This window comes from Alosa pseudoharengus, unplaced genomic scaffold (assembly GCF_046254945.1).
Source record: "Alosa pseudoharengus isolate Yale_2024_CS ecotype anadromous, Long Island Sound unplaced genomic scaffold, YU_APseudo_1.1 YU_APseudo_1.1_scf_21, whole genome shotgun sequence".
Lineage (NCBI taxonomy): Eukaryota > Metazoa > Chordata > Actinopteri > Clupeiformes > Clupeidae > Alosa > Alosa pseudoharengus.
Window position 1 is genome coordinate 21,218,194 of NW_027468674.1, and position 22,589 is coordinate 21,240,782.

The 22,589-nt window shown below is 40.9% G+C and overlaps 1 protein-coding gene across 1 annotated transcript in view; it reads right to left on the reverse strand.

Annotated features, from left to right (window-relative positions):
* LOC143138254 (cation channel sperm-associated auxiliary subunit epsilon-like) overlaps nt 1–21,733 on the reverse strand; it is a 31,752-nt gene extending 10,019 nt beyond the window's left edge. Inside the window, exons 1-9 of the mRNA XM_076298752.1 lie at nt 21,725–21,733; nt 19,903–19,980; nt 19,611–19,714; nt 18,829–19,028; nt 6,733–6,903; nt 5,993–6,435; nt 3,289–3,341; nt 1,548–1,626; nt 20–72 (exon numbers count right to left, since the gene is read on the reverse strand). Of these exons, the coding sequence (XP_076154867.1) occupies nt 20–72; nt 1,548–1,626; nt 3,289–3,341; nt 5,993–6,435; nt 6,733–6,903; nt 18,829–19,028; nt 19,611–19,714; nt 19,903–19,980; nt 21,725–21,733 (1,190 nt within the window). The remainder of the gene's footprint in view (nt 1–19; nt 73–1,547; nt 1,627–3,288; nt 3,342–5,992; nt 6,436–6,732; nt 6,904–18,828; nt 19,029–19,610; nt 19,715–19,902; nt 19,981–21,724) is intronic.
* Nucleotides 21,734–22,589: the final 856 nt, after the last annotated feature.

The window sequence follows — 22,589 nt, forward strand, 5'->3', positions numbered from 1 at the left end:
GCATTACTCAAGTTCTTACCTGGCAACACGAATGTGTCGATTTGGTGGGCAGCCAACTCTAAAATAAGACACCTGTAAAAAAACAGAATCAGACATTAAGTGTTCTTTTGTTCTCATTCAGAGAACCAAGATTAAACAGATTAAAAGTTAAATTAAATACAAATAAATTACTAATTGATGAAGCTAGCCAGCACTTTCATGTTATGGATACTGGACATGGATGTAGGTTAGGTTACAACATGGCTCCCATGAGTCACGTGATAGCCTCTAAACCAATCAAAGGGCAGAAAAGTTAAAACCAGGTTGGATAAACAACGGCATGCCAGTTTACACATCGGGAAAGACACAAGTAATGCTGAATGATATACTGTATACAGGTCTTCAGCAACATTTGTTGGTACCCTCCCAGATTATTGAAAGAATGCTTAATTTCTTCCATGTACATTGGTATGTAATAGAGTAAAGCTATTGTGGGCATCCTTGGCCAACTGGTTAGGAAATCTGACTTGTGTCCGAAGGATGGCAGGTTCGATCCCTGACTGGTAGGAAAAATGTGGGTGGGGGGAGTGATTGAACAGTGCTCTCCCACATCCACGGGTGAGGTGCCCTTGAGCAAGGCACCTAACCCCAAACTGCTCCCGGATTAAGGCTGCCCACTGCTCCGGATGTGTATGTGTGCTCCTAATGTGCTCACTGCTCTAAGAGTGTGTGTGTGTGTGTGTGTGTTTGAATGGGTGTACACTGTGTGTGGGTGTGTGTTGTACACTACTCCTGGATGGGTAAAATGCAGAACACAAATTCCTTGTATGGAAGTATACTTGGCCTATAAACCTGATTTTCATTTACATTTAAAGCAATGCAAGTTTGAAAAGAGTGAAGAAACAAAGGATGGGAACTAAATTTAACTAGAAATGTAATTCCAAGGAATTATCAGTGCATTAAAATATAAAAATGCAATGTAAAATATCATATATTTTATAAGTATAAGTATAGTATAAGTATATATACTCTTTTGATCCCATGAGGGAAATTTGGTCTCTGAATTTATCCCAATCCGTGAATTAGTGAAACACTGCACACAGTGAATACACAGCGAGGTGAAGCACACACTAATCCCGGCGCAGTGAGCTGCCTGCAACAACAGCGGCGCTCGGGGAGCAGTGAGGGGGTTAGGTGCCTTGCTCAAGGGCACTTCAGCCGTGGCCTACCAGTCGGGGTTCGAACCGGCAACCCTCCGGTTACAAGTCTAAAGCGCTAACCAGTAGGCCACGGCTGCCCCTAAAGAGACAAACTTCAGCTATCTCGCCAAGCCTCCCTGATACTAGGAAAGTAACCTTAACCCTAACCCTAACCCTTGCCTAAACCTACATAATCCATTTATAGTCAGCAAGAAGCATTAATATTGATGCCCTGTGTTGATGCCCGTCAGAGAACTCTAATCACTAACTATTTGCTCGCACTAGCAACACTGATATAATTATATTATTTAAAATGTGAATTTAGAATTTAACACAGATTATCTTGTGTTCACTGAGAAATACACTCACCCTCTCCTTTGGCAGGTTGCATCTGTTTTCGATCAGGTTGGGGACAATCTCCACTCTCATCATCCCCACTGAGTTGATCCTGTGTGGTGAATAAAAGAGTCTAGGCACTCTGGGTCCAATGCTTTCAATACTATAAATTATTATTACTATTATCAGACATTTTTGAAGCCACTATGCATAATTGTTTTTAACAGCCTGGCCCACATCTGCAATCAAGCACAGTGCCAGAGAACTTTAAGCCCCTTCATATGGTGTTTTTTAGCCTATATGATACACACCACATCAGTAAAATAAGCAGTCCAGGCCATGGTTCTCTAGCCTGGGTTTCCCCATGCTGCCTTCTGCGATTTTCACCTCAACGAAGGAACCAATCACAGAACGGAGGGGGGACAGCAAGACGATGACGACGCCTATGCGACACACTGAAGTGGCTATGAGCTACGTACAGACGCATTTGATAGACATTCGTAGCGCCCAATAAACGGCTCTAGGCTATCGGCTCTGCTACCGCGGTGCAAGACTGCTTCGGCCAAGGCCTGGGATTAGTGGGAGCCTGATGGGGAGGTAGACGTTTACCGTCATAGATGTCCCTAGTCGCCCCGTCTGTATTCTGAGACTCCTCTGCGTGGGGGCAACGTCCATGTGAGTCACTAAGCTTCGGGTCTAGGTCGGACGACGCGGCGACGCGTAGGCGCCTTCGGAGGGTCCACTCTGCTTCGTGCAATGTCCACAGCCCTCCGGAGAGTTCAATCCCTCCAGCGCGTGCTGTACGCCCAGGCACAATATGTAGAAAGAGTGAGAATCTCTTGCCGATATCATGAAACCGCACGAGGATAAGGTAGATGGCTTTTCCATCGGAAGGAATAAACCCGCTTCGCAAGTGACCGCTGAAGTGGGAAAGAGCTCGCCTTTACGCGTAAGCCGAAACTTCGGTAGAAGTGGAGATATATCCAGTTTGTTCGCGTGAGCGAATCAACTGGACCTTCTATTGACAATGTGATAACCACAAGTCAATCAACTTGGAAGTGATACCGCACTCAGCTTGTAGCACTGTCCCCTCAGAATTCCGGCACTGTTCAACATTCAGCGCGAGGGCCTCGCGGTTCGCTGTGAACAAGAGTCGATGCAGCCCAGAAGCTGGTGTAGTAGCCTATTGGTGCCGTGAGCTGCGCAGTTGAGCTTTGCGTTGTTCACGGAAAGAGAACAACAATGTTGGATACGAGTCAGGTGCGGGATTATATAGGGTGGGCGGTGTTATCCTGACTCGGTCTGCCATTGGCAGACGTGATGCTATTGTGGCTTCCGTTGAATTTACTTTGAATTTACTAGTTTTGAATATTTAATTTTCAATCTTTCCCTATCTTTCCAGCTGACATTTCAGATGTCTGCGCTTACACCCACTTTCACTTTAGAATGGCGTGAATGACTGAGGGATGAACCGTGACCACAAGTTTCAAAATAAAAGGGATAGTTTGTTTATTTTCTGAAGAGACACATATTTTCCTCTTGGGCTCTAAAATATCATGGTCTGTACGAAAATTAATTGACGTTATGGTATCCATTAATTCTACCAAAGGAAAAAATAAGACCTAAAATAAGACTTTGTAAACAAAATTCAATACTTATAAATAACACCATATGATCAGCAACATATCCAAACAAAGCCTATACTTTCAATATTACAACAGTTCCGTACCTCAATGCTACAACTATCAATTATCAAAGGCAAGGATGCACTCACATTTGTTTCAAATAGTTGTATGTGTAGTCCTTCGCTTGCTTCACTTTGAAGGTCTAAATGGGGAAAACACAAAAAGGATATGTGACTGAGGAATTACTTATTATGATTACAGTTGACTGGCTGAAATCTGTGATTCTGGCTAAAGGCTGTGGATGCTTGAGTTCAACAGCCAAATACACCTTTCCAACTCAGCCCCTTTGGTTGCTGTTGCTAAGGTCCCACAAGCTTTTGCAGTGGTAAGGTTAAACTTAAAGGTATACTGTGCAGTTAACACCACCATGATCCAGGATGGTGATGAGTCTGCTTATAGGCAGGAGGTGGAACAGCTGGTCCAGTGGTACAGTCAGAACCACCTAGAGCTCAACCCCAAGAAGACTGTGGAGATGACAGTGGACTTTAGGAGAAGTCCCCCCCCCCACTCCCCCCCTTGCCATTCACAACAACACAGTGTGAATTCCTTTAGGTTCCTGGGATCAACCATTTCACAGGACCTAAAATGGTCTCTCCACATTGACGCTATCCAGAAAAAGGCCCAGAAGAGGTTATACTTCCTGAGACAGCTAAGGAAGTTTAGGCCCCGTCCACACGGAGACGCTTTTTGGGTTAAACGCACCGGTTTTGCTTCGTCTTGGCCGATCGTCCAAACGAATCCTGTAAACGCACCACCCGAAACCGCACTTTTTTGAAACCTGGTCCCAGGGCCCTTAGCCCTTGTGAGTTCATTTGGACGGCGAAACCGCATACTTGCGTATTGATGATGTCATCGCCACACCTCAGCTGCCCTGGACTTGACACTTTTTATTGCCTAACAATAGTTTTCATACATGACATTACCTACGATTACACTCAGTAGGATAATTATCACAACTGGTGCTGCGCAGCGCCAATAGCTTATGACTGGTGGACTGAACAGTGTTTTTTTGATGCATTCTAGCTACTGTCATTGACTCGAGAGAACTAGTCAGAAGTTATTAGGGAAGTGCGGTGTAAGTTTAAATTAATTTGTGCGTAGTGCCGGTGTCATTCATTTATTTTACATGTCTTACAACATAAATAAATGCATTCATAGTCTAGTGAAGTCAGATATGAGCATACAAAGAACTCATGTTAAGCCTATGGTAGATGCGCACTAAATGTGAATGCGCGATTTGATGCAGGCAAAAGTATCGACTGTTATCGACTTGTAACGAAGGTATTATAGCAATATTATTATAATGTGGCGACGGAATAGTCTAGAACTTGGGTAGGCCTAGCGTTTAGTAGCCTATGCACTTGTGGTGATAGCCAAAACTTATGTGAATCGCGGACTATCCTACAACCAAGGAAACTAAAGGAGATTATTTGTACCTGCGTTAGCCAAATAAAGGAAGGGACTGCACCCTTCACAAACCGTAAAAATGAAGTTTATTAGTTTTACAGTTGACAGTTCACCATCAGTCCACACAAACAATTCTGGTTTCCTTGCACTAGCCATTTATGTCGTAGCCTACTCTGTCTGTTTGTATAGCCTACAGCGCGCAAGCTTTGGTCAATTTCTTTAACAAACAGTGCCACCTATAGGCCTGGGATATGAAGTAACGTGTTGAGTCGTGTTGAGATGGATCCGTTTGGATGCAAATATTCTTGATACGGTTCCAGGGAAGACAGAGGAAAAAAAGATCGGTTTGGTACGTGTGGACTAGCCCTTAATCTGCCTAAGGAGCTGCTGACCACTTTCTACGAACAATTAGGGCTGCAGAGAGGATCATTGGAGCTGACCTTCCCTCCATCCAGGACCTGTACCGGTCCATGGTCAGGAAAAGGGCAGCAAAACTGTTCTCAGATGCCTTCTGCTAACTGCATTGAGTTACAAATTCTGAATATGTCTTTTCATTATTCTACCTTGCGTCTTTTAAATTATTCTTTATTTTTAAATAATTTTACCTTTTATGTTTTCTTTATTATTATGATATTTACTTTTTAAACTATTCTTTTACTATTGCCCTTGTATGCTTTTATTTACTATTACTGTTTGCTTTTGTTTATGTAAAGCACATTGAATGACCTGTGTATGAAATGCGCTATATAAATAAACTTCTTAACGACTTAACTTATTCTGCTGTAGGTTGTTATCTATAATTATCACCCGGAGAGAAGAAATACTCTTTTCTGATTGGCTGGCGGGTGGCCTTTAATTCTGAATAACAGGACACCGTTCCATATCAATGCTTATGAATGGTAACTATAACAACCATAGTAGGACGACGGTTGCAGCGCTCTAGAATCTTTTGGTTGCAGGCTTCCCAACAATGGAATCAACTGTAAACAAGCTAACTGTCCATGCTAAAGTTGTACAACTTTAATTAATGGACTTGGGCGGAGGCCCTCCGCTGCGCGTCGGGGAGTTTTTGCCCCTCGCCCTCGTCCATTAATTCCGTATAACAGGACACCTCAGCGGCCGTTATCCCTGACCTATAGCCCATCTGTGACTGATATCTATGTACCACCAGAGCCACTACTAATAGCATAGCAACTTCAATTGTTTATGGGCCAAAATATGATTATTAGTATTACATGATTGACAGGTCGGAAAGGTCCATTAACCTACTCATCCCATTTCAACTTTTGTTAATTCCACAGCCAACTACATACATTTCAAATACAAGAATGTATATATTCAAGCCCTCTATTTGTATAATTTCAATGGTTTCGTTTATGCTCTCACCACGTTAACTGTGAAAATGGTGTGGACAAAGTCAAAGTCATTAGAGAAGTGGAAGTCCAGCAGTCCCACATTGCTCTTCAGCACTTTCACATTCACGCCTTTCCCTTCAGGATAGACCACCTGTGCCCAGAAGACCTCCTCCTGCCCTTTGTCCATGTAGTAGCTCTGTTTGTTCATGCTGTGTTCAAATGTGACATAGGGACAATCGTGAAGGGTCACGCCCTTCATGGCGCTTAGAACCTCCATCTGCAAAGGGTAACGAAGTAACTCTATGCCATTTGAGACCAAATTCACATATATGTGCTCATTATTCTGGTTCACATAGAGAGTGCCTTCTTGATAGTACGGAACCCAGTGTGGCAGAGAGATCAGCTTAGACACACCGAACTTGCAGAAGAACATCTGGTTGTTTGCCATCTTTACCACAAGGTTCCACTTTTGATCTAGATATAGGAAAGTTTGTTTATTACCTTAAAAAGGTTGGATGACTTTTATTCTGCAAAAAAATATTTTGTCTTAACTGCGAATATTTATTGTGAATCAATAAATATACTGTATTAACAACCTTTTGACTTTGGTAAAGAATTACTTATCTGGTTCAAAATATTAATAACTTAATATTATCTCCATAAAATATATAGTATCTATCTTATCCATAAATTGATTTATACATATTGTATGAAAACACATAACGGCAGCAGATTCAGGAGACCATAATCAGACAAAACCTGGAGACTCACCAAGCACTATTTCCTGTATCCAGCTACCTGAAGCAGCTGTGCGGTCACCAAAATTGGGCAACTTCAGTGTTCCCCATCGGTTGTCATCATAGAAACTGTACCAAAGCGCAGTGCCATTCCACAGCAACAGCGACTCCTTGGCTGATTGAAAGAAGCGCATGTGTAAGACACCTGAGGGGATGTCTTGAGGGTAAGGGAATTTTGTTAGAAAGGTGCTAATGGTTCCCCGTTTCGTCATCAGATTGTACATAAGTAGTTGGAGATCGCCGTATATGTCCATAGTGACTACAGCAACCAAAGCTGGGTCTGAGCCAAAAGCCACAGTCATAAAGTTGACAGCAGGTATTGTAAATAGCTTTTTTGAGTAAGTCCCTCCTGCACGATGGGATGTGATCCGACTACCCCCCAAATACAGAGTGTCCAATTTCCAAAACAGGACATGTCCAAAATCCACTCCTTCCTGAACAAAGTAAAGAAAGCAGAAATATAAAAATGTATCTTTCTTTCTGACAAAGTAAAATAACATTTGAAGTACAGGTGGGGTTAGCAATACTGGATAAAGATTGTTGATATTTAAACAATTCTATAGTTCTGCCCTCTCACAGCCCTTCCCATCGCCCTTTACACCAGCATTAACATCACCTGTTTGGAATTAGTAGTTTATTTGTGGATGGATCCCTGTGTTTGTTTCCCATTTACAAAGGTGTATGAACACTGCCCCCCCCCCCCAGTAGATACACAGAATGGACAGCTAGGAGATTGTGAGGATATATTAACTGAATGTGAAAAAAGTAACTTGGTAACCAGACAAATCTTAGAGCATGGCGAGTCTGAACACTCCCATTGAAAATGATTTCCAAAATCACAGGAACTAATCACACAATCGCAAGTATGGCGCAGGCTTTGTACGATGTAAGGAGGGCCACTTGTGTACAAGCATGTATTGAAACTGCATTTAAAGACAGCCCGGAAGGTGCACTCAATGAAAGAGTTGAGTGTGTAACAGTGGACACTTTTCAGCCTCAACAGACGCCATCTTGGCTACATAGCGGAAGTGGAGGGAACATTTTGAAACTTCGCGATTGATAATCGCGGTTGAGAAATCTGGAGCAGCAGCAGTGTAAAATACACCTTACAGATGTATAATCAAGTTTTAACATAAACTGTTCATGTTTTGACACAGTATGACCATGTCACTGTCAATAGAGGACACTAATAAAGTTATATTTATTATATATTTATTATTTTATGTTGTGATCTAGTCTAAGTGAATTAACGCACAAAAGGGTGAATGGTCGCAGTGAATCATTTTAGATGCCTACAACACCAATCCTTACAGGGAAAAAATACAGAATTTCGAAGGGACCATGGTACAATGATTACTGCCCAAAATCCTATGCTAGCATCTGGATATAAGCTAATATCTTCCATGCCGGTGGAAAGATCCAAATCAAACCTGCTATACTTACTCACTATAAGGGCTCAATGAACTGATTGGGTACTCAAAGTCTTGGGGTGAAAGGTCAAGGTCGCATGGGGTCACACAAATAAACCTACCACAGTTATTCATTATAAAGTTTAGATGAACTGATAGGTACTAATGATCAAAGGTTAAGGTCTAATTCCTTCCCTGTCATACAAGGTTATGGCTGACAATCTACACGTCAAGTCCAATTTCATTAGTGAATAAGCTTATGTTACTGAAGTGCAATGTTGTTGTTTTAGGTTTTTATTGATGTAATAGATGCAGATTGTAATTATGACACTTTATAACTCCTACAAATGTCCTTTATAAATATTATTATTAAATATATTATTTTTAAACCTGAGACTTACCCAGAAGTTCTCCTTTTTATTTCAATTTCACTTCAGATCTAACATGCAACCACCAATATTGTTTTAGGCCACAGGTTCTCAAACTTTTATATGCCCCCCCTAATCATTCTACACTGCCATATGTATACATAATAGCGCCTAGGTCTGGCCTACTACCACTACTATTACAGGGATTGGTGATGCACTGACTCAGTTTCCCACAACTCTGCAATCTCAATTACACATGAAACAATGTTAAATATTTTCAAAGCTATAAAATTCTCGGTCAGTTTTGTACAAACACACAACCTCAGGTTTTCCTCATCCTGCTTTGAACACAGTTGTGTTGCATTTTGAGCACCATCAGCGTGGAAAGTTACCTAAAAGATAACGTTTTAATGTGCATCCGAGAGTTTGGGGATATTCTTGCATTCTATGCAATCGTCACTCTTCAACACAGTAAGCTGTTCCTGTATATCTAAAGAGAGATGTTGTAGGCTACGTTGCGTTGCAGACAAATGGATCCATAACAGCGTTAATTCCGACGGAAACATAGCAAATAACTCAAGTCGTTATATTGTAGCCTATTCTGGAGGTTTCTTTGGAAAGTTGAATCCGCATTGAATCCGCAAGTTAAACGTTTGCTTGTTTGTAGTGTAAGGCCCGTCTTTTGCCCAAACCTTATGCATTTCTAAAGAATGCCTTTTGCAGTCAATTTACATGTGTGGATGCCTGCGTTTGATCTGTATTGTCTTAGCTGGCCATGGCCAAAGATCCCCAACACCCGCTCATGCCTAAAGTGACCATTTGGTCCTTGTTCTGGCCCCTCTACTGAGAGATAACTCAGTCCTGGGCCTACTTGATGTCTTGTGGTGAGATAGGCCAACCTCATTATCATACAGTATTGCTCTGTAAATATGTGTTGTGAATAATACATTCATGTTTGGTCTTGAATTAATACTTGTAATGTGGGCAACAGTCTGATTATGGTTTTGGTACAATTGAATGTATCTGTTCATAATTGTAGATTAAGAATTAAGCTGTAGCATAAAGTTATGATATCCACCTGGGCCACACCCATCCACCTCAGACAACAAAGGCTCTGATGAGTCGGGGGTGGCCCAAGTGAATGATAAAAGTGGAGGCTCTGGTCCTCCAGTTTTCTCTTCTCTTCCTCTCGGCTCTCTCTGCTCTGCTCTGCTCTTCTGTCTTCTTTCCCATCTTGGGGCTCTTCCTCTCTCTCCCTCTTCATCTCCCTCTCTCTCCCCCTCTTCCCCTCTCTCTCTGTCTCCCTTTGTCTTTCTCTCTCTCTCTTTCTCTCTCCCCCTCTCTCTATCTCTGGGTTTGTATTGTTTTATCTGGTGTATCAGTTATCTCTAACTTGTCAAGTTTACCTCTGTGAATTGGTTAAGTTTCCTTTATTACCATTTGCTACTTTGTTACAGTAGACCATGTGAGTTTACTTGTACATTCAACTGAAGTGATATTGGTTACATTTACCTTTAAGACTTAATGCCTATTAAATTGTTCATTTGCCTACCAATCGGATAACTTCAATTCTCGTAGTGTGCCATGCCATTCTCCTCCATAGCTGATAAACTAGTTACTTGGTAATGGATTGGTGATACAAATTATTAATCAAAATGGAGTCAGATTAACGAGTATGTAATAACATCATCGCCATTTAACTCTTCACCCTACTTGTCCACAACAAGCTCCTTTAAGTGATGATATAGCTCGACGTCTCTATGTTTCCGAGGCTATATATATATATATATATAATTTCTGAAGGCGTTCTTCTTACAGTGTAGGCCTTACACTAAGGCTGTGTATTGATGTTGTGACAAGCTATGTTGTTGTAAGAATGTGAAATGAATAAATATCAGAACAAGAGGCTTTTGCGCAATAGCCAAACGATAATAGAGTTTGCGAGGTGGAAAACAAGAGGAAATAATAGCTTTTAAAATGTCCATTTAAATTGTAGCCTTATATAATGCATTGGTGTGCATTTTAAATCCGAAATAATAAGGAATGTGAGGAGGCTGCTATTAACTTTAAAGAGTGCATCTACAATCGAAACTATCAGCCTATGACGCAAATTGAATAGCCATGCCCAGTATACGGATGTCTGCTTTAGTTGACAGCATGGTAACTAGATTTTAATCGGTCAACGGAAGCACCTGTCCGTTAATGTTCATGCCGATTCATGTCCCTTGCATTTTGCAACTGCGAGGTCCATAGCAGGCGCCCCACAGAAATGTTTCCTTTTGCGAGTGAGATGCACGCTGCCCCCTGTGCGACGCGTTCGCTCCCAGTTTCAGAGCTATTCTAGGGCCGTCACTTTGGTAAACAAACTATATCCCAATAGAAAACTGATAGCTTTCCTGGTTAAATGGTATAAGCTAGGCCTATTACACAACATAAATTGTGCTGGCGACCCAAATAAAATCTCCTGCGACCCACCCGTGGGTCGCGACCCAGTCTTTGGGAACCAATGATATAAACCATATTTTCTGAAAGCCACCACCCTCAGGATGTGATCTACCATGACATGATACATGTCCCATCCTCTAACATGGATTTTGACATGCCCCACCCTCCCTTTTATTTTGCTGCCCATGCATAACACATTGGTAAATTGGATGTATGGCTAATACATTTTGGGCTGTCCTATTTAAGGAAAACTGATTCAACCCCCTAAACTATATATATACTATACTATACTATACCCTCAACATGTGAACTAACATGGGGTTTGACATTTCCCACCCTCCTCATGACTTTGCTGCCCATGCATAATACATTGGGTATAGGTAAATTGGGTGTATGGCTACCTGTATATTGAGTGCTCTACTAAGCTTTAGCTGTAGTTCCAGATGTCCATGGTGCATTTTTGTGTTATAGACACATATCTCTATCAGAAAATAAGAATAAAGTTTGGTGCCCTCAGTTGGCACCAATTGACCCAAAATGGGCCTCTGGTTTAGCCTGGAAAATCCAGACCCTGGTAATCTAGAAAGATTAATGGTCTGGCCACAAACAATGTAATGGCCCAATACGAGGGGTGGCACCAAGCATGCATTTGAAAATCACACTGCACGCAATTGGATAACACTAGATCAATGTTTACTCTGAATGATTCCGGACTTCGACGCACACAATGTTTACTGACCTCCAACGTTGCAGCGCTGTCGTCATCTGTTTAGCTCGCCTCTGGACCGCCTATTTCAGATACACCGATGTGATTGGTTCCCCGCAATGCAAGGGGCAAAAGTAACGCGCATCATTACTCATTGCCAGATTCTCTTGCAGACACAATTCAAATTGTGCTTTCGCGAGAACTCTGGATTTCCAGGGTACCTCTGGCTCATGGACTAATACAATTGTTGTAATTTACCCTGGTTTAAAAGAGGGCCTTGGAGTGAAAGGTTAAACCTGTTGAGATTGAAAATAATCTTACAGATTAGAAAATTCGGTAACGCTTTAGAATAACATGTGCTTATTAGGTATTAACAGTGCATAATAAGCAGTTAACAATTCATTACTAACAGTTAGTTAACTGTTGTTATCCTTTAATAACATTAACTAACTGTTAACATGCAGCTTGTAAGTGTTAATAAGCAGCCTTTTAAGTTACTTACAAGCATATTTGTTAAAAGTTGTAAGTGTTAACAAGCAGCATGTCTCTCATGGAAAAGTGGTGTTTAATTTCCATAATCTTTGTTCAGTGAACGCATAAAACAGTTTGTCAGTTTGCAAACATAGGCGAACGTTTGCAATCGATTTGAAACATGTTTCAGTTTGCCTTGAACAGAGGCGAACATTCGTGGTCTGTTGCTGCATTAATTAAACACCATTTTTCCATCAGAAACATATTTGTAAAAAGCATAGCTTTTCGCATCTACACCTAGACGTCACACCCTCCTCTGAATAGTTGGTTGGTGAGTGTGTGATGTGCGTTGTTCACGTTGTTACTGAGGGAGGGGAAAAGAGATAGGGACACGAAACGGCAAAGTAAGTGTTGCCGCTTAAAAAAATTATGCTGGTGAAATACTCGATATTTGCGATATAACACCTTAATGTATCTCACATACAGCAAACTGTGATATATTGAGTATATTCCGTATATCGCCCAGCCCTAGCATGTAGGCTTTATTAAATGTATTCGGTTTCATGATGATCCTTCAATCTGGTTTAGAGATATCACGGCAACACTATATTTCGACCTCATGTGACCTTGACCTCAATACCAGGAATACCTAATCAGTTCATCAAGCCCTTATAATGAGTAAGTATACCAAGTTTGATAAAGATCCTCTTACCAGTGGGAGACATGGGCGGCTGGGGATGTCCACCTCCTTGTTGTCCCTGTCAAGGTTGCCAAGTCATGGACACCTCAACAGGCACAGGAAAGATGCAATATACAGTTGAAAAAGGGTAGGAATAGTGCAATATCAGTATAGACTGAGGTTTAAGATTAAATATATGTAGCGGGTACGATGGGGGAAACGGGGAATGCAGCTTGGTGCCCTGCTTTCAGGTGCTAATTGATTAGACTAGGTGGTACAGCCAGCTGACTAGAGAACAAGAGAGCGGTCTGTTTGAAACAGTGAATCAGAAAGTTGGTGCGTCGGTGGTGCATAGCGGAGATTGTAAGTTTATTTTAGACTGTTCAGCTCCTATATGCTTAACTCTTGTATTCATGTGTTAGTGCTTGACTTGGCCAACTGTTTTGTAGCTCAGCCTGGGGCGCGTGACTACGAATCTCAAATGGTGCATGCTGCACAGAAACTTCGCTACGACAGTGCGTATACAGCGACTAGTACATCCACACTGGTTTTAAGAATGTTAGTCACTAGCTCCCTTTTCCCTGGTTGATACGAATCCTAGTACTTATAGGTCTGACTCTTTCCTGTTTGTCATTGTCCAGACAGAAGCTATCGGAGAGTGTATACAGCTTTTTGCCATCCACACTGGTTTAAATCACATTGAAACTAAAACGAGTGCATACAGCTCGTATTTTGCTGTTTTCGTAGCAATACAAATTGTTGTTTTTAAAATCGGACATCTGACTTTCCTCCTGCCATTGTGCTCATAGTTAGCGAGTAGAGCATCTGCAGCTCAAGTGTAACCAGCTGACTGCAGCATTCCATCTAAAGTGAGGTATGCCTCAATTTTAGAGTGAATATCTATAGCTCACGTCACTATTTAACCTGTCAAAGCATTACATTGTATTGATGCTTTTGATTGCCTTCGTCTGTTCAGCCAGCCACTGTTTTTCCTGTGCTTGAAATTATATTTCATTGTTTGTGCGCCCTGTGTATGTGACGGAATCTAACCTGTCTGCGTCACGATTGTTTTGTGCTGTGCCATCAGTGGAGGCCAGCCAGTCGTAGTTTTATCTTTGTAATATCTGTCTGTCTGTCAGCATTTGTTCTCATGTTGTCTTGGCTTAGTAGTGTCTTGGCTTGGCAGTGTGCAATATTCCCTATAGAAGCAGTGATTTGTTTGCAGTGTCTATTTGAGTGTGGTGCCTGAAATCTAGTGTAACCTAGTGTAACCTCCATATAGTGTGATGTGTTGTTGTGTATCCACTCATTTATTGAGGTTTATTTACTGTAATTTATGCGGAACATAGTTTGTTGCCCTGGTGCCAGCATTTGTTATTTGTTTAATGTGTGTCTGTTTGCCATTTGTCAATAAAAGTATATTTGATAGATAGATAGATTGATAGATAGATAGATACTTTATTTATAGATAGATAGATAGATACTTTATTTATTCCCAAGGGGAAATTCAAGATTCAATATTTTCTTGTAACATCAGCTCCAAGACTGTTCCTTCATTGGGCAGCCTGCATACAGATTGGTAAGGTGTAGATTATCTGGTTTAGTGAGCATAAAGCACCCTGTTGGTCACATATAAATATAGTGCTAGGCAGTTCAGTGCAATGTGAGTGTTCAATAGAGTGACTGCTTGGGGGAAGAAGCTGTCTTTTTGACGGCTGGTTTTGGCAAACAGTGTCCTGTATCGTCTACCAGAGGGAAGGAGGTTGAACAGTTTGTGATCATGCTTTCGCTCTATTTACTGCCCCCTTCAACCATAACTCGTTCAGACTACCGTAAAACTCCAAATAATAGCCCAGGCTTTTATTTTCCCAAATCGGGAACATATTTTTGACCAGGGGTGCTGAATAACAAAATCATGGATGTCCGACGATTTCTCCCCCAGCATATGATTCGAATTTAGACAGCTAAATACGCAATTTCAGCGCCGTGTATGAGTAGGCCTAAGAGTGAGAAGTTTTATAATGCCCTGGGCAGCTACATTCCACTGCAACTACGCAGTACTTGCCACTCCGACTCATCAATAAAAACTGCGCTCGCACACACAGAAGCGCACTTGACTTTACATCATTAACCTAAGGTAAATTCCTTTTCTGACTTCTTTCGTGTTATTGCCATGGCAGTACGCATTTAGAATAAAGAATAATGTTCGCGAACCCTTTTGTTTTGTTGCCAGCATAAAAACAAGCTTAGGCTACCATCGGCCTATCCGCAAATTTTAAACACAAGGGATGAATTGAACGATGACGAAGTCGGACATATGGGCATAGTTCATATTGAAAAAAGTTATACAATTTGGAACTCTAGCTTTTCCCCAACGCAGTCTTTTAATGGCATCTCATAACGTGCACAGACTGCACCATGCTTAAAGAAGCCTTATGCAACAATTTTAGCAAAAATGACCTTTATTATGCAGGTTGAGAGTCGTTCTGATGGTTCTACAACACTTTTTGGGTCATTTGGTGGGTGCTTCGTCTCCCCCTAGTGCTTCTCCGCGGAAAAAACGAATATGCAACTTTCTGGTCCCGGACCGAAGAAATCCGGATGTGACTTGGCGGAAGGCCTCAAAATTGTAGTCAGATTGTAGTTTCTAAGAAGACTGCAAAACAGACTCCGACTTGGCTTTGTTGCTGCTGAAATTGTAAGTAGCCTACCCTTGGGTGAACTTCGTTTTTGTAATGTGGTTTGATAGTCTCTTGAACAATGTGTTTGCTTGACCGTTTTATTGTGAGCTCTGTGTTTAGCTTGGTTTCTTGATGGCTAGCTCGCTAGCTAGTGGGGGTTTAGCGTAGCAGTCACTTGCTACCGAAGCTGCAGGGGGAGCTATGTCGTGAAAAATGCGAGCCAAAATCTAATAACCAGACTTGCATAGGGCTTCTTTAAGCCCAAATCACACCAAAGATTTGCGACGAGATGAGCTGCAACATTCTATTAACCAGCAACTTGATGCATTCTAAAACCTTGCAACTGTGACCAGACATGGTGAATGCTTTGCGATGGCTTGCAACGATGTGCAACATCTAATTCACACCGCTTCAACTCCTTTCTGCAACGGTTTCGTGTCATTGCAAATCTTTGGTGTGAATTGGGCTTTTTTTTTTTAGACGATTAAATACAACCCGAAGCTAAAAAACAGACCAGGCCTCTATTGGAGCACGGCCTTTAACCCAAACCTGTAGCCACACCAGGTGTTTAAAAGAGACAGGCGTCAATTTGGGACTCGGCTATTATTTGAAGTTTTACGGTAATCGTCATTTTCGATCGCCGTTAACGAGTAAGCACAGAGTGCACTGCATTTAAGTGTTCTGATGGAAGTACACCTACTGAGACACAGTTTTTAAATGCAGGTGTTTACTGAATTCCAAAGAAAATATAAGTCTATATCATTTAGCACTGACATCATCAGCGAAGATATTGGTCGTGTTGAACAGCGCTGCTAACTGTACTCTTCTGGCATCATTTAAGGCAGTTAGTTGCTGGGGTTTTGGTGATTTGGAACTCGGCTTCTTTGGGACGATCGCCAGACGGACCTGCAGAGCAGTCAAATTTGTCTGGGTTCACCCAGGCAAGGTGTAATGCTGGGTCTTGAAAATTATTGTGGGATTTCTGTGTAAATGTCCCCTGACCATTTGTGAATGTTATTTTGTTGACTTTTATTGTGACTGTTTTTTTCTATATCAAAGTAACATTGTATGGAAAGAAGGTATAAAGAAGGAGTACATTTTAGCTTGCAAAAAAGCATATCAATGCAAACGGCTTCTCAGCAGAGGTTGAATACTCCACTCCACTCCAACTACCACATATTACAGCCATTCACTAAAACCGTAGCCTGGAAGCCAGCTGAACTTAGCCCCACCCACAACAGGGTTTCGTCGTGGAGAAACTATGCCCGAACCAGAGCTGTTCGGGCGAATCAAAAATTGAATCTGGACTAAAATCATTCCAAAATTGCACAGGGTCTACTTAGAGTAAACCAGCTGATTCTACTTATCACAACTGCTCAACTAGGTATATCAGCTAATTAGTTAAATCACCAATGTTAGGTAGAACTAGGGCTGGGCAAAATGGCTGAGAAATAATATTGCGATATTTTTACTGTATTTCACTATACACTATATATATTGAAATTTCCTCCAAATGACTTCATAAATTCAATATTAAGATAAAATTAACAATAACTCAATTACAGTTCCACTGAAATTACCTGGAAAACCACAGAAAAACTCTTATTTATTCCAATAAAGCAACTGCAGGAAATTTGTATTTTGGATCAAGTGTCTTAATTAGATATAATTAGTTATTGAGGCTGTGAGTTCCTTATATTTGGGATTTTTTTTGTCGTATGGCTTTGTAGAACGATGCAATGTCATTTGCATTTGGAATGATTGTTTCAGCGTTTTGTTAGGTGTTGGTGGACATTCGGACATTTTAGCCTACTTTGTTTTGTGGTGGGTGGCATATCAACAGGTTGCATACTTTGCAGATGGCCGCCGCTTGTTCGACGTCCACCTGGCGAAATCCAAACTGCCAGGTGATCCCTTGCTTCTTCTTTTCGGAACCACTTCCATCTTTTATTAAACTAGCTCACTATTTTCCAAACAGGACTAGCCTACGCTACAGGGGCTTTGCCGGTTTTGAATCAAAAGTTTATTCATTCTGGTCTAGTTCCACACCTAGACATCACACCCTCTTTTGAGAAGTCTGTTCTAGATTGGTCGGTGAGTATGTGACTGGAGTTTTTTTCACATTGTTACTGAAAGGGAAGGAGAGAGGGAGGGCAAGTGGAGATAGGGTCACGAAACGCCATAGCAAGTGTTGCCGCTTAAAAAAAAGATGTCAGTTAAATACTTGATGTTTGCGATATAACACTTTACTGTATCTCACATAGAGCAAATAGAGATGTATCAAGTATATTCGGTATGGCCCCAGCTGTGGCGCAACTGGCTGGGGCACCTGCACCGTACGCCGGCGACCCGGATTCGATTCCCGCCCCATGGTCCTTTCCGGATGCCACCCCTGCTCTCTCTCCCATTCGCTTCCTGTCACTCTCTCCCCCATTCGCTTCCTGTCAATCATTGAAGGCATAAAAAGCCCAAATAAATTGATACAAAAAAAAAAAGTATATTTTGGTATATCGCCCACCCCTAGGTACAACCTGCACTTTTAAATGGCCGACCTCTGCAGTTCGCCTTCAAAAAAGCTGCAATCTTTGCCCATGTAAGGAAAGGGTATTTTAAATATGAACAAGGGTATTTTAAATATGAAACTGTTTACAAAAAGCACTCAAGTCAGATGACGAAAGTGTGTAGGGCAAACATCTGCATTTCAGACTTCTTTGTCACCAGGAGAGTTTGACATGCATGATTATTAAAAAATTCCCATATAGGAAAAAAAATCACATGGACCCGTTCTTATATGGACAAAGACGGCAACTTCTTTATAAGCAAACTCCAGAGGTCTATAGGTGCCAACATGAGTGCACTGTCACCTGCCATGCACATTTCCAAACAATTGAAACAATGGAATCTAATGTAATCGGACATCGAAAGAGGAATGTGCCACACTCATGTTGGCACCTACTGTATGTACAGAAGCCTTTACTTGATGAAGACAGAGTTCTCCTCCTCCGCTTCTTAGGAAGCCCTTACTTGCAGGTTGTTGTCCAAACATGTGGTCCTCTGTGCAATCCCCTGCACATCGTGCAGGAAAAGTTCTGAGAGTGTCTCTAATTCCTTTGTCTCGTGTGACCTCCAATATAGACCATCTGAAATGTGTAAGATGATGCCATCTTCTAGCAGGATGGCATTGCGAATCGAAATAAAACCCCATGGGATGAGGTCGCTAGTGTACACAAATAATGTGCTGTAATGGCGGAAACCATCTGAGGTTTGTAGCATGGCCCGCTGAGTCATTAAGATAGACCGATGAGTGGCACAGGGGTTAATGGACAGCATGGGCACCATATTGTCCTCCAACTTTATGAGAATTGCTGTATCATAGTACAAGTTATGGATGGGCTCCCAGTAAAAGTTGAAGAAACCATCTAAGACGAATCGATGCTGGAAACTGATGGACTGGCCATCTATTTCTACTGTGAGATATGTTTGGTTCCACTCCATTACCACCTCCCAGTAGCTGTAAAGACAAAACAAAAGCATCTGAAGTGCTGACTTGAGGTCAGCGTCCAATGGCACCATTGTTTGGCGTTGTGGTATATTATGGTTATGGGTATTGTATTTAGCAGACACTTCTGTCTAAAGCAACTTACAGAATATGGACTTTACAATAGTTACAATTAACAGTAAACAGTAAGAGTAACAGTAAGTACAAACAGTAACAGTAAGTACAAACAAAAGTTGGTAAGCCAACATTAAGCAAAATAATAATAATAACAATAATGGCATAATGAAGCATGCTAATAATAACAATAATGTCAATACAATATCATATCAATAATGAAACAAAAAATAAACGTCATGTGTAAGCAGTTTGTTTAACTTAAACATATGCCCTCATGCTCACTTTGCACCAATTTGCTTGGGCTACACAAGCTTGTTCAGAGTGTTGTGAGTGACTATCTAACATAACATTTATGTACATGTCCTGAAGAATAAGAGGGTCTGCAAGTATTAGATGCACTTTGTCGCTGACTCAAAAACAAAACAATTTCTAGATGACTTTGGGTGTTATAGTGTGATAGTGCAGCATAGAACCTACCCATTTTCTGTGAACTGCCCATCAATCTTTTTGGTGGAAGATGGCAGTGTGACTCTAGGGAACTGACCCAGGTTGTAGAAATTTCTGCTGAGGTAGTAAGATTGCTAAACCAAGAGAAGTTTAAGCTTGTTTACTTTACACGTCTATTAAACTTGTCCTAACTTGTAAGTGTAATTGACTTCACAATAACAACACATTACATTTATGTAGTGTTTTTCTAGATACCTAAAGCACTTTATAGTGTGTGTGTGTGTGGTTGGGGTGGGGGGTGTTCCACAACATCCATACTCACCGGTGAGGGAATTGCAGCCATCTTGTATATTTCTAAATAATCGGCCTCAAAAGGATCAATTATCCATATTCTTATTGTCTAGTTTACATGCACAAAAGACAGGGTTGCAAAAACAGAGCTAAATGGAGCTGAGCAAACTTCTTGGGTAGTTTCTCACAGTAAGCAATCTGTTTCAGGCTCAAAAAGAAACCTTATTGACATTATTAATATTGGGTGGACTGGGTCGGGTCACTGGTCTCTCCCTTCCCTACATATGGTGTCAGAAGTGGGATGGCTGCCGCGAGGCCATCAGAAGCGTGCCCAATGTGTGCCGTATAAGGGTCCCCCAGGATAGGTTGACCCCTGTGTGAGGGACCCCATTCAATAAATGTTGATATTGGGACAATTATTAAAACATAGGATTTTTAAACAAACATAAATAAAGTAACTTTATTCTAAATATGTCTTGGTGTGTGTAAAAATGAAACATCAAATTGAAGATGATGATGTGAAAATGTATCTTGTGCTGACATGTTAGTTTTCTACTTTCTCCCCCCATTTTCCCTGGTGCTGTTAATTATATTCATTAGTAATACATAATAATCAAACTCAATCTTGTATTTGGAGGTACATACATAGACATGCTGGAAATGTCAAATGTTTAATGAAACTACCCACTTTCTGCTATTATACAATATGCATGCTGTAGTAAATAAGAAAAGTACAGTAAATTCATCAGCTAAGATTTAGATAAGATGCACCATACAGTCCAAGAATGGCAATTCATTTGCAGCTAACCCAGTCCATACCCACTCAAGCTTAAAACTCACAGGTAGTATGTCAGGAAAAACAACAACAAGCAAGTTAGTGATCAATACAGTGAGCAGCATAAGGTATAGACATATTAAAATAAAATAATAATAATAATAAGATCTACTCACCTTTGTCTTCTCAGAATTCCTGTAAAGGCATACTGCTTAGGCATATTTGGTATCAATCATATCATTAGATCAACAACTGAGATCATTTGTGTACATGCCATATCTTCTTTTATACAACAGTTAGGTCCGGTCGAGCAATTTATTATTTTTTGACGAGAGGCATTCTATGAGTCATCACGAGTGGCGATATCCCAGCACAACGCCACTCAAGACTTTTTACTGCTAGTAATCACTCCACGAATGATACATTGTAACCGTTAAAACTACACCAACATTCCATTAATTTATAAAAAGAGTCAGCGAGAGAAATTAACGAACTAGCTAATTAAATTAAGCAATATGGTAGACGGCGGCATTCATAACATTTGATTTGATTTGATTTATGAGTCCGATGATGAGGAAAGGGAGACAGAGAAGAGGCAGCAGAGTCCATCTAGGCCTATCTCCAGGTGTGTCTCTTTAAGTCCCGATGATCTGGACAGTATCGAGAAAAGCAGGCACAAACTAAATACTACAAAGCAGACTTTGTGGGCCGTTAACTGTTTTCAAGCCTGGCTTAGGGAACGAAATCTAAATATCGATGTGCAAATCAACGTCTACAAGTAGCCTAGCCACACTCCGCTACAATGTGAAATGTTCATTGCCTGGCAACTAAAGGCTGTCAGCTTTAGCTGGAACTGTTTTTTGTGGCGCAGACACTCTAAAACATACTCTAAAACATACTCTGGTGTCTCTAAACTAAATTAGTTGGGAATGGAACTGTTGTATAAAAGCAATATGACACGAGTGGGAGTGGGGTTGGTAAAGGATATCGCCACGGCTGTAATTGCTTTCGGCACTCGGCCTTGTACCTACTGCCGAATTACAGCCGTGGCGATATCCTTTACCAACCCCACTCCCACTTGTGTCATATTGCTTAAATAGTTCAAACTAATTAGCCTTGGAACAATGGTCAAAGGTGGATCTACAGTTAAGACATTTGGTATCATTAGGTCCATAGTTCTATGTAGATCAGGGGTCTCAAACTCAAATGAGCTGGGGGCCACTTCTGCCAACGCCATCTGATTGGAGGGCCACGTCAGTGTTAAAGAATAATACAAAAAAAGAACGGCTATTTCTGAAAATGCAATGGGTTTTTTTTCCAAATACTACACAAAACTGCAAACAGAAAGTGCAAGTCTTTTCATCTATTTTTAGACACCTGGGCTAGCAACCTTAGCTTAAAAATAAAATAATGATAAAATAAATATTAATACAAATTATGAAAACAAACAAAAAGCATAAAACAGGTATGTGTGTGTTTCACACCAAATAAAAATATTTTCTCCTCATAACTTATTTAAACCTGGCAAACTTTAGGTGCCAGGGTTAAGAAAACACCATTGCATTTTGACTTTAAAATTTCAAAAGGTTTGAAAGTGGTCAGAGATAAAGTCCTACTGTAAATATAAAAATCTTTGAGTATAAACAAAAGTTTATGAAGGTGGTAAATTTACCCATCTAATTTGCCACTGGATGGCAAGCACCTCAAATTATGCACCTTTCAGTAAATACTGGATGTTGAACATATTTGAGCAGGTTTACTTTCTTTTTTGTCATATTACCCATATAACAAATTAACAGGAAAACAGTAGGCCTAAGATGTAAACCAACAATAGTAAACTATTACTAGCCTATAACCACAAACCGTTATTATAGGCCTACAATAAAGTAGCCTGGTCAAATCAGTTCCTATCGTGGGTGACTTTGTAGTTCTTCAGAGCCTTA